General features: G+C 47.8%; 2 protein-coding genes across 2 annotated transcripts in view; one reads left to right on the forward strand and one right to left on the reverse strand.

Moving 5' to 3' along the window:
• The window catches only part of LOC142030168 (uncharacterized), a 32,161-nt gene extending 29,062 nt beyond the window's left edge, over positions 1-3,099 (forward strand). Inside the window, exons 8-9 of the mRNA XM_075025882.1 lie at positions 307-426; positions 929-3,099. Coding sequence (XP_074881983.1) covers positions 307-403 — 97 coding nt within the window. The 3' untranslated portion in view covers positions 404-426; positions 929-3,099. The remainder of the gene's footprint in view (positions 1-306; positions 427-928) is intronic.
• Positions 3,100-5,846: 2,747 nt separating this feature from the next.
• LOC142030639 (zona pellucida sperm-binding protein 4-like) lies at positions 5,847-12,250 on the reverse strand. Its single transcript, XM_075026908.1, is given in 13 exon segments — positions 5,847-6,311; positions 6,442-6,558; positions 7,307-7,385; positions 8,744-8,891; positions 8,965-9,154; positions 9,361-9,491; positions 9,829-9,926; positions 10,109-10,296; positions 10,674-10,829; positions 11,398-11,500; positions 11,579-11,700; positions 12,053-12,205; positions 12,208-12,250. Coding segments are annotated over 13 exon segments (1,671 nt in total). The 3' UTR covers positions 5,847-6,168.
• Positions 12,251-16,092: the final 3,842 nt, after the last annotated feature.

Below are 16,092 nucleotides of genomic sequence, written 5' to 3' on the forward strand. Positions count from 1 at the left end.
CCCACCAGTCTCTCCCCCTCGCTTCCAGCTAGGCAGAAAATACTGGTTGCTCTCAACAAAATTATGTTTGTGTCCATCCATTAAATTATGACTCCATGCCAAGTGCTGCATTTTGTAGCTGTCTTTTCTTGGATGCTGCCACAAATATTTGGACAGCATCTGTTTTGGAATTTCAAACTGGAGAGGGGGAAGCTGCTTTGGGTGCAGCTTGGATGTTGGGTACATATGCACAGCATGTTAATGCTAAAAACACAGCCATGAGTTCTGACCACTGTTAGTTTTAATTGTATTTTTCCATTTGTTAAGGCCAGATATTATATCTTCGGAGCTGAAGAAAACTGAGAGGAACTCCATGATTGTTCTGGGGCAAAATACAAAGAATGAAAACATATGGCCTTTCTGATAACCCCAGTCAAATGGAACAAGGTAAAATAAGTAAAGCAGCATATGTTTCTTTGTGGGTTGGGGTGGTTTTTTTGCCTGTTCTCAGCACAAAAATGAGACAGTCCTGTTCCTTCATCCAGACATGATCCAACATGCAAAGACAGGAACAGGTCAGAATTTTGTATGGATTTATGCCAGCTGAGGACTAGCCCATACACCTTCATTTTAACAGTCCCCCTGCTTTTTCTTTAAAAAGAAACAAAACAAAAACCCCCACAATTTAAACACCTTTGTAGTCATATAGGCTACATCATGGAGCCTTTTTACAAAAAGTACAGCAGCAAATTCATTTTTCTGCCATCAGTCAAAAGACTCCCAAATAATAAGCCAACCAGATGTCTTGGGAAAGAGACAATCTGCCCATAATCAAGACTAAAAGAGAACCAGGCTCAGCCTCATCTTCCACCTTCCCAACTCAGCCCGTGGGTTAAACGCAGAGAAACCCTTTCTAATCTCTCACATTCACTGCATGTTTCTGTTTCAGGAAGGCAAAGTGGCAACACCAATGGACACAAAACCAAGAACCCCCGGGTTACTTCGTGCAACTGGCATCCTACAGTTGTCAACAGAGCAACTCCGATTTGAGCATTGGAAGGGAAAGAGGGAAGGGGGAGGTTGAGAAGGGTCTGCGGACAGATACATGCTCAGCTACATACTGCTTCGCTCCTGAATCTGAAGTATACGTACAAAAGTCAAGCTACAGATGAAAATTGCTGTTAGCATCTTGGCAACAAAACCAAGAGACTTTTAAATAAGATTTGGAAATTATTCCTCCTCTTTGGGAGGAACAGAATTGCCCGAAACATTGAAGCTTTTAAGTTATCATTGCTTTCTGGGGACCTTCTCCAGCTGAAATAAACTTAAGCTTTATAGCACACAGCAGCATCTAGAAGAGTGCCAGGAACTCCTTGCCTAGTGACAGAAGTGGCTGTTGGAAGGACAGCCTCCTCCCTCCCTCCGGGGGGGGGTTGAGTTGCAGTCTCTGCTTGTCCCCAACACAGCTCCTCCCTTCAGAGCAGCATTGGGCCAGCTGTGCCATTTTACTGGAATCCAACAGGAAAACCAAGTCTGCAGAGCCAAGACTTCCTATGAGGCCATTCCTGAATCCACCATAAGCTTCTAATCCTGTAGGCCTGCTCCTTCTGCAGAGGCCCCCTCAATTCCAGCACTACCCTACACAGAAGTTGGCATCGTGCAGGCTCACTGCAGAGACCAGAGTGAGGGGCACTGCAGGAATCAGCCTTTCAAGCAACTAGAAGGTGCATCTAAGGCAACACCTCAGCTTCACCAGGCAGCCCAGCTCTTATACTATCACTCAGGGGCAGAACCAGGCTTGAATTCCTACTTTTAAGTTGCAGGTTAAGTCCTTTGACTGTGTAAATGGGGGCCCAAGGCTGTAGATGGGGTAGTCATGCTGCTGTACGTATGGCTCAGCCTGTACTCTCTGCTGGGAAAAGGCAAGAGGGAGAACAGAGCTGCAAGGAAGAGTTATTCAAATACATACATCCCTTATAAGCTGCCACTCTTTTGGGCCACATTAACAACCATGTAACACTATGGCCACGTTTGGTGGCTGCCTTATTGCCATGTGTCCGCTGATTCCAGACTCGAGGGACAGGCAGCACATGCTTTTGAAGATCCCATGGTTGCAGTGGTCTCTGCACACCAGCTCTTATATTGGTACTAGCACAATAATTAATGCACATGGAGTAAAGACTTATTTAAACCAACATTGCCTCTTGTTAAAAGATTATTCTACCCCCTAAATTACGATATAATTGCAAGTCAAGTAATTGCTGTCTAAAAGTCCCTCCCTAAACCTAACTTGCGTGGGAAACAAGATTTGAGAAGCTGGCAGGAATGGATCAACTTCAGCAGGTTTAGCCTTTCAGTAACAGATGCTTCCCCCTTGCTCACCCAGATCTGCTAGAGCCCTTGGAGTCCTCAAAAGGAGAGCAGGAGCTCTTCTGAGATTCCAGGCACCCCAGCCAAGCTCTCCCAGGGCAGCTATAGTTTGCAGGGGTGAGTGAAAGCAGCAGCCCAGGTCTGGTTCTCCAAGTACTCAGAAGGGTTGTTACTTAGCATCTCCAAAAAACCCCAACAGCCAAACCCCAATAAGAAAAAAAAAAAAGTCTGTGCTGACTCAAAGTTAGCACCATAAAGTAGGTGTTGTGTTTAACGTTTCAGTTGTAGCTGCTGTTGCAGGAGTTGGTTATTCACTGTATATCTTGCTAGCTTCATCCAAAGCTAGAAAGATTTATAACTTGATTATTCTGTGAATAGTCTGTATAATCTCCATAAATACAGGGGACTAAAATCCTGCATTAACTTACACCCTCCATTATTCTTCCAGCTTTACAGAGACTGTAAGGAATGTGAATCAGTGCAAACTGAATTTAAAGTGTTTTAAGACATAGATAGCATCATGAACTGGTATTCTCCACCACCTCCATTCACAGTATAGGTTGTGGTTGTTTTTTTTATTTTTTTAAATGAACTAGCACTCTTTTTTTATTACAGCATAATATGAAATATATTCATGTATTTTCAGAAATAAATATATTTATAACATGTAAGATACTGTATAGTTCTCCACTCCAGGATACATTGTAATACTAGCATAAGAAATTCAATAAAAGCATCACTATTATGATACTTGTTTTCAGGTACTTTATTAATGAACACCTGGGTTGTAGTATAGCAACCACCACACATTTAAGGTTTCAGGTGAGCATAGCTGGTCAAGAAAGGAATTGTTTACCTGCAAGCTTTTGTTCTTTTGAGGCTGGTGTTGTTCTAAAAGATCCAGAGAGCAAAGAGCCTTTGGAAAGTTCAGATACAGCCAAGCATGGATGTTCATTTTGAGCAGTCCTGTATTAGGTGCTGTTGCTGGGCTCTGCTTCCAAAACCACAGAGTGGGCAGACATGGCAGGGCAGCACACACCACTTCCACAGGAAAGAGTGAAGGCACCAGGGACAAAACATGCTGATATTCAGCATTCAGATTTCTTTCTGAGTATCTGGATTCATTAGCAGCACCACACAGCAGCCTCCACTGACAGGTGCTGGCTGTCCTCAGGGCTGCTTTTCCTCAACTTCTCTTTTGTTCACAGCCCACAGCACCCTCCTGGGAAAAGCAGCTTTCCTTCATCTGCAGGAGTCTAAGCCAACGCCTACAGCAACCCACAACACCTTTAGTTCAGCTTGTATAACCAGGCAGTATGGAGTGAAGCTGAAGAGGTTGCTGACACAAGAAGTCACATGCAGTTACTCAAAAGAAAGTAAAGGAGAAAAGTCAATGAGACCCAACTAAAGAAAGTAGAGGCCTAGGGAAAAAAAAAAAAAAAGAAAAAGCCAGAAATCCACCTGTGAAGGTAGAAGGGAAAGAACACACTTTTGCAGAAGAGAAAATTGCAAAACAAAGCAGAAATGAAAGCCACTAACACCCCAGTGGAAGAGGAAAACAGGCTAGGAAGAGGGGTACAGCACACCAGAAGAGGAAACCTCTGTGTTGCCTAGCTTTCACCCTGTGCTTCCCACTGCTGCTGCCCTTCCCCTCCTGCTAGGGACCAAATGGCAAGCCTTAAGCACAGAAGGCTTCCCACAGAGTGGATAAGGAAAGTAAGTTCACTTCTCTGCCCACCCACCTCCACTTACCACTGCATGTGCCCTACACTAAGCAGCAGATCCATGACAGCAAGATCCAGCTCTGCACCAGAAGGGACTGTCCCTGCAGGAGAATCTACCGGATCCCCAGAGACCACATGTCCAGAACTCCCTGCCACTTTGGGATGGTTCAGCAACCCCATGGAGGGCAGCAGGGAGCAACTGGGCAGGGACTCTCCTCCCCAGACCCTTCAGCCTCCACACAGACATCTAAGCTCTCTACACAAATATCTTTGTCTGCCTTAATGAGGCATGGGAAGACTCCAGCAGCAGCCAGGAAGGTGTTTAGATCTTGGCTGGCACACATAGTTAAGAGCAGTGCCAGAGCACCCTGCCTAGTGTACTGAAAAGGTGTAGTCTATATTACTCCTCTAATTGCCCAGTTAATTAACATTACAGACAGCTGCTAAAGACTTGTTATAAGGCACATTGAGTTTACACTCTGCTTTCCTAGACAGGGCTCCACCTGCAACAAGGACATATAGTTGCCAGAGGCACTCCCTAAAGGAGGAGGCTGTTTGACCTATCTCCAGCTGATGGTTTCTCCAGCCTGTGATCTCCTTCACTCTCCCACCATACAACTTGGAAGAGTCTTATCTTTTCTTCTTCCGATTAGATTTTAAAAGCAGGCAAAACTAAGAGCACTGGATATCCTGGAAGTAGCAGTTCTGCTAGAAAAATAAAAACATTCTAAGATGATCCCTGAAATTTCTTGTTGGAGTAAGAAAGGAATTAAAAAGAAGTTCCCAGCAACTGTTAACACCTTCAAATCACACAGTATGGACAGAAGCCAAGTAAATAGAACAATATTTGCTACCTCATGTGAGATACTGTTCAGTTCTTTGCTTCCATGCATATAGGAGCTGCTCTTCCCCTTTAAAGGCTCCTAAGCAGTATGATTAAGACTACTCCCCTGTTAGGGGGAAATTTCTAATCAAGTCAGGGGGAAAGAAAAAGATATTTTTACTTCCCCTCAAGCATACTTGCTCAAGGACTACCCCATCAGCAATAAGGGGATCTTCATGTGAGTGCAAGCACCAGAGCTCCCCCAACCTGGGCAGGAAGAGGGGGTGGAGCCCCTTTCCCCCTCCACCATCAGGAGTGGTTTGCTGGACTGTTTTTGCCCAGGACCTCAGGAAGCTGAGAATGATCCTGCTCAGCTGCTGTGACTGACCACACCACACTGAGATGCTGCTGATGCTCAGAACAGCAAGTTTTATTTCTCTTCACAAAAAAGCACATCCATAGCAGTGTTATGCCAACAGTTGTATCAAATTAGCTTTAATCCAAGAGCTTTGAAGACTCCTGTCTACTCTCGCATGAAGGTTTAAGATTAATCTTTAAATCAAGTTTGTTTTTTTTCTTGAAGTTCAAACCACATAAGCCCTTTGATTTTTTTTCAGTTGGAATGAAGTTTCCCCTGTTCTCATCCTCCAGAAAAAAATCCCACCCACCCTTTTTTGTTTCCAGAGCAAGAGAGGTAGGTTCATGTACAGCATCATTAAGGCAGCCCATTTGTGTAGTGCTTTGCCATACCTGCCTCTGAGTCCTGCCACATAAGCACAGCCCTGGCTTACCTAGTGAGCTCAGGGGCAAGTGGGCAATTCCCAGCTCCCCTGCACAGTCAAATACCAGCTCCGCAGCCCCAAAGGAGAAGCAGCTGCAGGATTTGCTTTTAATTAGTTCTGCTGCACTTCTACTCAGTGTTTGAGGAGCCAAGGTAAGTACTTTTGAAGACTACCTTAGCCACTGACAGAAATGCAGACACCACCCAGCATCCCTCCTGTCTCAGTGTGCAGCTTCCCAGCAGCCCAGGCCATGACAAGGGCTCCCTCTTGACAGCAGCAGACAGTTAACACTAATACCAGAGCACAGTGATAGCCAGAAAGTGAGATGGATTCAGAGAAACAGCATTTGGAAAGCACTCTCACAGCCATCAGGATAATTTTTGCCTTGAAACAAAGGCTCACAGCCAGGGTCCCCAAGACATACCTGTTCAACCCTATGAGCTCTAGGCCAGCAAGGAGCCCCACAGACCAAGTGGGTTTGACAGCCACTTTATTGCAATACATTGATTTCATGCATTACAGGCACCTTCCTTTGCCACAGCACAGCAGCCACAAGCACCAGGCAGAGAGCTGCCCCAGTTACCACAGCAGCAAACCCCAGAGCCCAGGGGGCTACAGCACGCACAGCTGCTCCTGTGAGGGAAGAGATGCCCCAGTTAACACTCCCCCAGTAAGGCACAGGGATGCCTTAGGGGCTCAGTCATTCTGCAGGAAAGACTTAGACCAGCCCCCTTCCCCAGCCTGGCTGTGCTGGCACACTTACCACAGCCATCTTTGGCTGTGTACCATCTTAGTTCATCCTGGAGGAAAATCACAGGGCCTTCGCTGGAGGCATGGGAGGCACTGTCCTGAAGAAGATGCACAGCACTCCTTTTACCCCCTACAGAGCAATATGAAGGTTTTAGGTGAGAAGTGTATAGCCATGAAGGTCAGTGAGCTTTGTCCAGGTCAGCTTCTCAACACATAAGAAGCTGTTAAGACCAAGCCTTTCCTGTGAGTCAACAGAGAATTAAGAGCCTATGAAGACCTCTGTCTTTTTGGCATAAGGGCAAGGGCCCTTCCTCAGTGGAAAGGTGTCGGGGAATGGCTTGCAGAAAGGGGTCATTGGGATTATATGCAGCTAGTGGGCCAACAGAATGACACTCGCATGGAGGGAGCTACTGCTAACAGCCTTGACATGACTGGGCCGAACTAGGCCCCAGCACAACTGTGGGGGAAGTTCAGCAAGGTCACAGCGTCCTTGAAGAAGAAAAACAACTAAGGCAGAGCCGGCTAGAACCAAGGGGAACTCCCTCGCAAACAAGAAGCCACAAGTAGGCGTGTTAGGCAAATGTGACCTTTTCGCGTTCAACCTATAGCCAGGCTGTGTTTGGAATGTATTAGCGCAAAGACATATATAAAGCTACAAACTGCTCAATAAAGTTGGCACTATGTTTTGATTCATGTTGGATTACTGGTGTCCGCCTTATTTCCTTCTCGTCAGAAAGGAAGACTTGTCAGTGCCTTGTCAAGCTGTCCATGGCTCAAGGTAACTAGTCCATAGACTACATGTCCCCCTACCTCCCAGCTTGGAGGCTAGACCCCTGTTGCACCTTTGGATGGGGAAGCAGGGAGGCTAGGGCACTTACTGGCTCTAGCAGGACAAGTGGTGGTGCAGGACACCTGTACAGACCGGTGGCATACTGAAGCACTGCAGTGCAGGAACACCTAGAAAGAATGGGACACAGCCTGGAATCACTCAGGCAGTATCTGTAGACAGGTGATATCCCAGCATGGTGCATTGACCCTGGCCAGCAGCTAAGCACCCATACAGCCACTTCCTCACTCCACTGACTGTGGCCCAGCAGGTTGGGGAAAGAAAAGAAAGAGCAAAAGCAAGAAAACCTGTGGCTGGAGAGATAAAGGCAGTTTGATAAGTGAACAAGAGGGATAAAGGGAAGAACAAAATCAAAGCATAAATGATGCAAAGGCAATTCACCCACCCCACTCCCACAAGCAGACTGATGCCTAGCCAGTCTGAGCATCAGCTACATTGGAAGACAAAATCCTCCAGTACTTATTGCTGAGCATGACATCATACAGCATGGAATATGTCTTTGGCCAATTTGGGTCAGCTGTCCCATGGGTGATGCCTCCCAGGTTCTAGCCTACCCCATGCCTACTCACTTGGCATTGAGAAAGAGCAGAGGGAGGAGAAAAAGCCTTGATGCTGTGCAAGCGCTATTCAGCAAATGGCTAGAACATTGGTGTGTTACCAACGTTGTTTTAGCCATAAATCCAAAACCACAGCACCATATGGGCTGCTGTGAGGAAAGCTAACTCCATACCAGCCAGATGCACTCGGTCACAGAAGGGACAAGGCAAAAAGGTTGCTTTGCCTTGCTTCACATACAGGCTGCAGCCTTGTAGCCCCCACTGCAAGGCAGCTTTGATACCTTTACAATACACCTTCAAACTTGGTCAGATTTGGCATTATAGCACTTCTCCCTGACACCTGGGAGACAGCTGTCCAAGCACCACTACACTGTGACCACTGCTAGGTACAGCTGGGACCAGTTCTGGGTATTAATTGATCCCAGGAGCACTGAGCAAACAGTACAAGGCATGATGAACTTCATGAGCTTCTGAGCAGTTAAGTCACATGAGTTTCAGAGCCCAGATGCTTCCCAAGTACCAAAAGCTATTTCCAAGTCATTTTGGCCAAGAAATTTAGAGAATATTGATTAGCATAGTTAGAGCACACACCCTAAGCTAGTTCAAGAGAACAGCTTAGGCAGCAAGCTAGTACTTGCTTAAGTAGATCTACCCTTTCAGTAGTGTCACTTTCTGTCACACCCCTCCAGTGGTGCATCTTACCTCTACCACATTTGTCTCGGGGAAGGGGAGGGAGAAGTGTTTCTTGCATCAGCCTCTCCCCTTCTGTTTCAGGAGGGGATTTTGCTAGTCTTTGGGCCCCCTCCCCTCCACAAGGCAGCCAAGAGTCTCATAGTTATGAAGTGGTTCTTATTGCTCATACATGTAACTTGTCCTCAATAGGAAGCTAGGCAACCAGGACAGGATCTTACCAGCCCAGAGAGCATCTCTTGGGAAATAGAGTCCACGAAGGTGAATGTGTAGAGGGTGAAACGCTGGTAATGAGATGGGAACAGTAGTCCTGAGGCAAGACTCAGAGGCACCAGCTGTGTCTGATAGTTATCCCCTGTGTAAGGGCACCTGAGAAGGAGACGTCAGCAGTGAAAAAAGTGCAAGTCTTGCCCTGACCCAAAGCTATTTACAAGTCACTCACCCATCCACCAAAACAGGCCACTGCAGCTGTTGCTGGGGATTGATACTTCGTGTGGCCCAGCAGTGGTGCAGGACCAAAACTAGGTCTGTGTCTGTTCTCTGAAGGATCTTGACTTCTGCATAAACAGGGTCTCTCAGAGTCTTCACAACAGGATAGTCACTGTCAGTATAGTAGGAAGTATAGCTTCCATCTGGGACAGAAGAAACCCAAGAGCCATTTTAGAGCAGGAACAAAACAGAAGGGGGCAACCTGAGAGCATCCTTTATAGCCATGTAAGTTCACACCATGGCAGGGAAGCAGCAGTGCCAGGTTCACCCATCAATACTCCCTTACTACTCAGCAGAGACCAGAGCCCTGCACCAAGAGGCTTGAGCAAGTCCTGCAAACCTCTCATACCTGAGGCAATACACAGCTCCAAGGACAGAGGAGCTGGCTGGGACACAGCAGGGAACGGTGGCAGTGTGAAGACCTGAACACTCAAGGGAATGAAGCTCCCAGTGATGGAGTATCTACAGCGGACATGTAACCTGGTGGGACAGGAAAACCCCAAATCAAACAGATAAGAAAGGAGACAGAGTGACCTTTCTCCAAGATGGCAATGTAATATCTGCTTTAATTAGTCATATCCCCAATCTTTCCTCCAACACTTCCTTTTAACAAATACTTGGAATTCTCTTCAGAGTTCAGATTTGAGTCTGCAGAGTGTCACTGATCAGCACCACCTTTATTCCCACTAACTAGAGAAATACCAGTCCCTAGCATACTCCAGTGCCCTGTAGGGAATTCAGAGTTTGTGACAAGCAGGAATTTTTCTAGTGACGTTGAACACAGTGGCACCCAGCAATACCAGCCCCAGGGTATTACCTGAAAGTGCTATCCCTAGTGACAGAGCCAAGGCTCCCAGTCTTCACATCCCTGGATGCCACCAACTCATTCTCATATATGGCCTGGTCTCCAGTCACCTGGAATGACAGACCAGGCACTGTTGCTGCAGTAAAGTCAAGCTGGATTAATGCCATGCTGGAGAACAGCATTTGGCCTCTGGAAGTCTGTAGGGTGCCCATTAAGTAGTCAAAGCCATGTCAGGTGGTTCCAGGTCTGCAAGCTCCTGCTAGTCCAGCCTAGTGACAGCTACAGATCTTACCTGAAAAGTGGTGCCACAGGCAGAGAGCGGGAACTGGTACACAACAAAGGCATTGTTTTTCATGACAGGGACACAGCCAGTACTGTGTCCACTGGTCAGTTGCACAGAGTCCAGGATAACGGGTGGCAGGGTCACATCCCGAGAGACAGCAATAGAAAACTGGCCATCTGGTGTGCAATGAGCTGTCACTAGAGGAAAAGATATAATCAGTCTTGAGCTCAGGGAGAAAAGGGATGGAAAGGAGGCTTGAACATCACAGCAAAGACAAGGCCAGCAAGTCCTGCAAGTTTTCCTGCCTGTAACCCGCAAAGCAAGTGCCAAGCACAGCAAGACAAGTGCAAGCAGCTCTAACAACAACACTGATTCTAGCCATAAACCCAGGTCTGTTGCAATATACATGAATGGGCTGGACACTTCAATGGGACAGAGTATTCTTAACAGCCAAAAAAAATAGCCATAAGCCACCTGAAGAACTGGTACACACCAATCCTGCTCTGCCAGGGAAGTGAGGAATCCCAGTTTGCAGCTCCTCCAGGAGGAGGGGAGGACAGTTGCTCACTCTTACCTGTGTTATCAAAGTAACAAGGCTTCACCCTGTCCCTAGGGTCATAGCAGCAGCCTCACGCTTCACAGTCTCCCTGGCTGATAGGCAAGGAAGCACACAGCAGCCGGTCTTGGCTGAGGACAGCAGAACAGACACTACTGCTTGGAGCATCCAGGGCTGGAAGAAACAGCAGGAGTTTGCAGCTAAAGCACAAGAGCAGGGGGACAAAGATGGAGGACACTGGTGGAAGGTGTCCTGGTGAGTCTGCATACAAATTAAGGGAAGTTAGACTCAGATGACAGTCAAATACATGGCCTGGAGCTGGCATGGAAGCCTGCTCAGAAGAGACCTGCATTTCCCTGGAACAGAGACTCCCCCTGAAGACATGTACAGGAGACTGGACTGCATGGGATCTGTCAAGATAAAGTGTTCTGGTTCAATTGTGGTAGTCAGGAAAATCATTGTACCTAGTTTCTGGCTCAATCCCTGAACTTGCAGGGACTCAAGCAGTCAGAATATGCCTAGGAGACACAAGGAACATTCACCTGCTGACCCTACAAAGGAGCCACAAGTCCCCAGCAAGCTGGTGGCTCCTGTGTCCAAACCCTTCTCCAGGGAGTCTTCTGCACAGCAGTAAGTCCCCCTTCCCAGCCCCCAGACTGACTAGGAACAGTCATCCTAAAGGAAGGGCCCTCATCACCACAAGATACAAGCAGGGTTTCCCAAGGAGCTGTCAGAGTCTTACCAGGAAGGTCCACAGGGCACCTGAGCAGCTTTTCTTCATGAAGAGCCTTTTTTCCAGCAGCATCTGTTCCTTCAAGCCCAACCAGCATGAAGTAATTGCCATCCTGGGGGAAAGCCACACCAGTCAGGGCAGCCAGAGCAGCAGCAGTCACACTCCCAGCAGAACCCTTAAGGTCACTCACCCATTCAAAGATGTAACAGCCAGTATAGGAGACTGATACTTTCCTGGAGCCATCTGGAGTCCCAGATACCAAAAGCCCACAGTCAGAGTTATTCTGCAGAGCATGGGCTTTCCCCTCAGTATCTAGGGAAAGAGGAGACAGCAGCCGGAGCTTCAATATCCCACATTGAAGATGGGGTCCACTACAATCCTACCTTTCTGTAGGAAACAAGGCCCTAGCCAGTATCAGGGTCTGGGCCAGCAGGGGTGTGGGAGGGAACCCAACAGCCAAGACCATCTAGATCCAGGCACTGCACTCCACCAAAACCCTTGACTGTTGGGTCATATAAACAGCCCCCTGGTTACGCAAGATGCTGTGAAGCTGTTAGACAGCACTTCACATCAAAACCTGCCCCTTTCTCCTCATTCCAGGCATACCTCTGCACTGCGCAAAGATACAGCAGTAAGAAAGCCTCTTGACACCACCCTTGCTTACCCCAAGTAGTCAGCACAAAGGAACCATTCCCTTCCCAGCCTGGAGGTAAGGTGAGCTGCAGGCTTTCCTGGCCACAAGCCAGCAGGGTGGGATCAGAAAAAACACTTCCCTGAGCTCCTACAACAAAAGCAAGGGGACCAAGAAACCCCCAAAGAGCATAGCTCCAAATGTAGCCCTAGACTATCCTGCAACACCCATCCCACTCTCTTACTAAGGACCATAAAGCAGCTGTTCTTAGCCTAGCCCTTTTAAATTGTGGAGCCAGCTGGATCAGAAATTCCTGAAGTGTCCAGGTGGACCCAGCCCAGCAGTTTAACACCTTCTATTGCCCTCACCTGGCCCTGAACCCATCACAGTCTGCTTGCACCCTTTGAAGAAAACCACATGGCTGGAGCTGCACTTATTTCAAGATATAGGCCTGTATTCATACCCCTAAGCTGAGAGGAACTCATCTGTGCAATTTACTATAGAGCCCCAGGAGCATCTTCAAACCCTTTTTTCTCACCCTGAGTTCTTTCCACTGCTGACCCATCCAGGACATCCTCCTGCTTTTCCCCATGTACCCTACTGCTGCTCTAATTGCTCATTACACGTCATGAGTACAAGAAGCTGAGTGACAATGCTCTTTTGCTCTTTTAAAGGTGCCACTACTTCAAATGCCAGACATAGGGCGCCAACATATAAGCACAGGAATAGCCCTCCACATGAAATCTGTGGAAAACTGTGGAGCTCAGGAGGCTTTGCACACCTAAAAGGAGGTGATTCCCCTCAAACACTCCTGGCTGTGGACTACAGCCCCGTTTGTAGTGTGGTTGTGTGGGGATAGCTGCAGGACTGTTCCAGGCCTGGCTGCCAGGTGGCAGGACCATATGCTCTGTGGGACTCCCACCCCCAAAAGCTGACAGGTGGGGCCCTAAGATGGGCCTGAAACACAGGGAAAGGGAGGCTCTGTGATCCCAGAGAAAGCTCTGCCTGCCAGCACCCATTGCCTGCCTGTAACTGCAATGTGTCTCATGTAGAGCCTTCTCCGTAGCTGCACATCAGGCTACAGCACCCACACTGAGTAAAAGCCTTATTGTCCATCTTTCCACATAGATGTTTCTGCATTCATGCAAGGGAGGTGTGAATGTCTTTACACGTTGCTGAGGTGATGCACACATAGTTTGTGAATGCCTTTTTGTGCTCTACTTTTTGCAGCGGGAGCACTGGCGTAGCCTGTGCCATCATGTTCTTTTGTAATCTGCTTATTTCTTTGGGACTAGATCATCACACATATCCCAGCATGATGTGTGGCTTAGATGAGTAGGATTTCTAATCTTGACCCTTAATAATGCACTTCCATCGGTGACCACCCACACTTCTGCTCTCAGCAGACCCTCCAGCTCCCAAACGTCTGCACAGCACCATGCAGCAAGCAGCGTGCTCGCCAGCCAGCCCTCATCAACAGGCATGGGTAGCAGCTGAGTCCAAGGCAGGCATTTTCGTCTGCTCTTCCACCTTAGCCCACAGCCCATCTTTCCTCTTGCTGTGATCCCAGCCAGCCAGATGGGTGAAGAACGTCACCGTGCCTACCCTGCACACTGCTTATTTCATGCACCAGTCAGGAGGGCTGTTCCACAAAGTACAAGACCTTTCCAGCTGCTCTGCACAGCAGGGACTGAAGCAAATGGACCTTGACAGGCTGCCTGCGTGGCTGCTGTTTGAGCAGTGCCCAGAAACAAAATCTGCTCGTCCCAGTGCCTGCCAGGGCACTGGGCAGCCACGTTGGAGAGGCATCTGGGGAAAACATTTGGACTTTAGCAGGGAGGGAGGCCTCATCTCTGTAGAAGCTGAGTGTTGTGCCAAGACAGCTTGCCCCAGATTCACAGCCACTGTGTGACTGCTGAATTCTTCATTTGATTGTGTTACCTGCTGATAATTGGGTAAACAATAACAAATTTTAAAAGTACTTTGGAGCTACAGAGAGATAGTTTTCATTACACTTTAACTCACCAATACTTTGTTTATGCTGACAGGAAAAATGTCTACACATACTTGAAGAATAACTCTATGTGAAACAACACTGGGAGTGCTGTAGATCCTCCAAGCAATACCAGTGCTGAGAATGGTTTCAGGTCCTAACTTCTACACACACACTTGACAGCCATGTTGAATGATGTAGAGATGGGAGGCAAGTGAAATGAGCCTGAAATTCATGGAAATGAAATGCTTGCTTGGAAGAAGTTGTTATAGGCAGTGGAAAGCAGCCTGGCTGAGAGGAAACAGGCAGGTCTCTCTTGCTCGCAAATCTGGAAAATCCTCGCCTCCTAATAATTTTGAGCCTGGGACACTGGGGCAGATGTAGTGGCAGTGTAGGAGTTGCCCTGGCTGTAGAAAGCTCTCGAGACCTGTGGGAAGAAAAGGAGGTATTAAACACCACCACCAAGAAGTGCTGGGAAGAGGAGCACAAAATGCCCTGCACATTGTGGGACTGCCTCCAACGAGATAGATGTGTGTCTGGTCTGTACCCTGCACCATACATGGTACAAAATGGCAGTGCACGGAGGAGTGACTCAGTGAAAACATGCCTCCACGGAAGCTGAATGGCATTTTCAGACAGCAGGGATATCTGCACCAAGCATCCCAGGGATGAGGAGTGCTGGCTGCACAGTGGGCAGGAGTGGCATTTAGCAGTGCCATCTTGTGAACCAAGGTCCAAAAAGAGAAGGCACAGGCAGCAAGCCTGCAGGAGATTCTACACAATGATGACAGATTTTCTTCAAGCTTGTGCTTTATTTTAGAAAAAAAGAGGCAAAGCTACAACACTAGTAGCCTTTTCTTTTAATATCCCTAATACATGCCTCCAATGAACTTAAAACCAAAGTTCCTGGGGAAGATGGAGAGGAGGGGATTTCAGCCTGGCCTTCCTGGACTTCCACATGGATGGAGAGGACAGACCAGCCCTGCCTCCTCGTAGCATCTGCAAACAGAAGTGAGTACTCAGAAAACCCTTGGACATTACTGTTACATGAAAAGGCCCATGGTTTCCCACAGGGAAAGGTCTGAGTCACTAGTCTTATGGGTTTTCCTCCCTTGTAAATCCCCAGTGGGTCTGCCAGGGTGGTGGAAATATTTGGAATATAATGATTTTATCCTGATACAAATTAGAAATCTTGAAAGTATTCCCAGTTCCAGGGCTTTTGCCCAAAGTATGTTGCAAACTGTGAAGTAGAGCTGAGAAGTGAGCCCTTGTTCCCAGGAAGAGAGAACTTTACAGGGAAGGTGGTAAGGTCATGAATGCTGGCAGCAGAGAGGCCTCATGTAGCGGTGCAAACTCCCATGAGCTCCAGTTTCACCAGGTGAAAGTCTCTAGAGCTACATGAACTTCCATGAACTGCCCTGGCAACATCTGAGCTGATGCAGAAGTTTAGGTCAGCAGATCAGCAACTAGCCCAGACTGGCAACTCAGTTTTTCCACCAAAGTATCAAGTATGGGACTTTAAGATATGAAATGAGATTTAAAAAGAACAACTAGCAAATTATTGCACCTACGCAAGAGAGTGAGGATGACTTAAGAACTCATAGTGGAGATACAAAAACTTTTGCAAGGGATGGAGGCCTTCACTAGCACCTCTGAGCAAAGGGGAAACTCCCATTAAGGCACTGCTGCACAGCAAACCCAGCACGCTCCAATGAAGCACCCAGTTCACCCAGGCCCCTCACTAATTCCCACCAAGTCCTACATCCCCCTATCATCACAACATCTTCTGCTCAGTTGGATGAGATCTGTCTGCCTGCAAAAATGTCACAGCTCAGGAGAGACAGAGGCATATGGCCAGACTGAGCAAACTGAGCACAGGCAGTGTCACAGCCCTGACAGTTCTCTCTACCTGCCTTTGCCACTGCTGTTGGGACCTTGCAGGTAAGCAGCCCCAGAGTAATCTTGGGCTGGAAGCTTCTAGCCCTTTTTGAAGTTCTCGCAACACACCAGACATGCTCTGCAGCCTCCCAGAGCACCTCTGGCCCTCCCAGGGGAGCAGTTCCTCATATCGGAGTCAGAC

This window comes from Buteo buteo, chromosome 4 (assembly GCF_964188355.1).
Source record: "Buteo buteo chromosome 4, bButBut1.hap1.1, whole genome shotgun sequence".
Classification (NCBI taxonomy): Eukaryota; Metazoa; Chordata; class Aves; order Accipitriformes; family Accipitridae; genus Buteo; species Buteo buteo.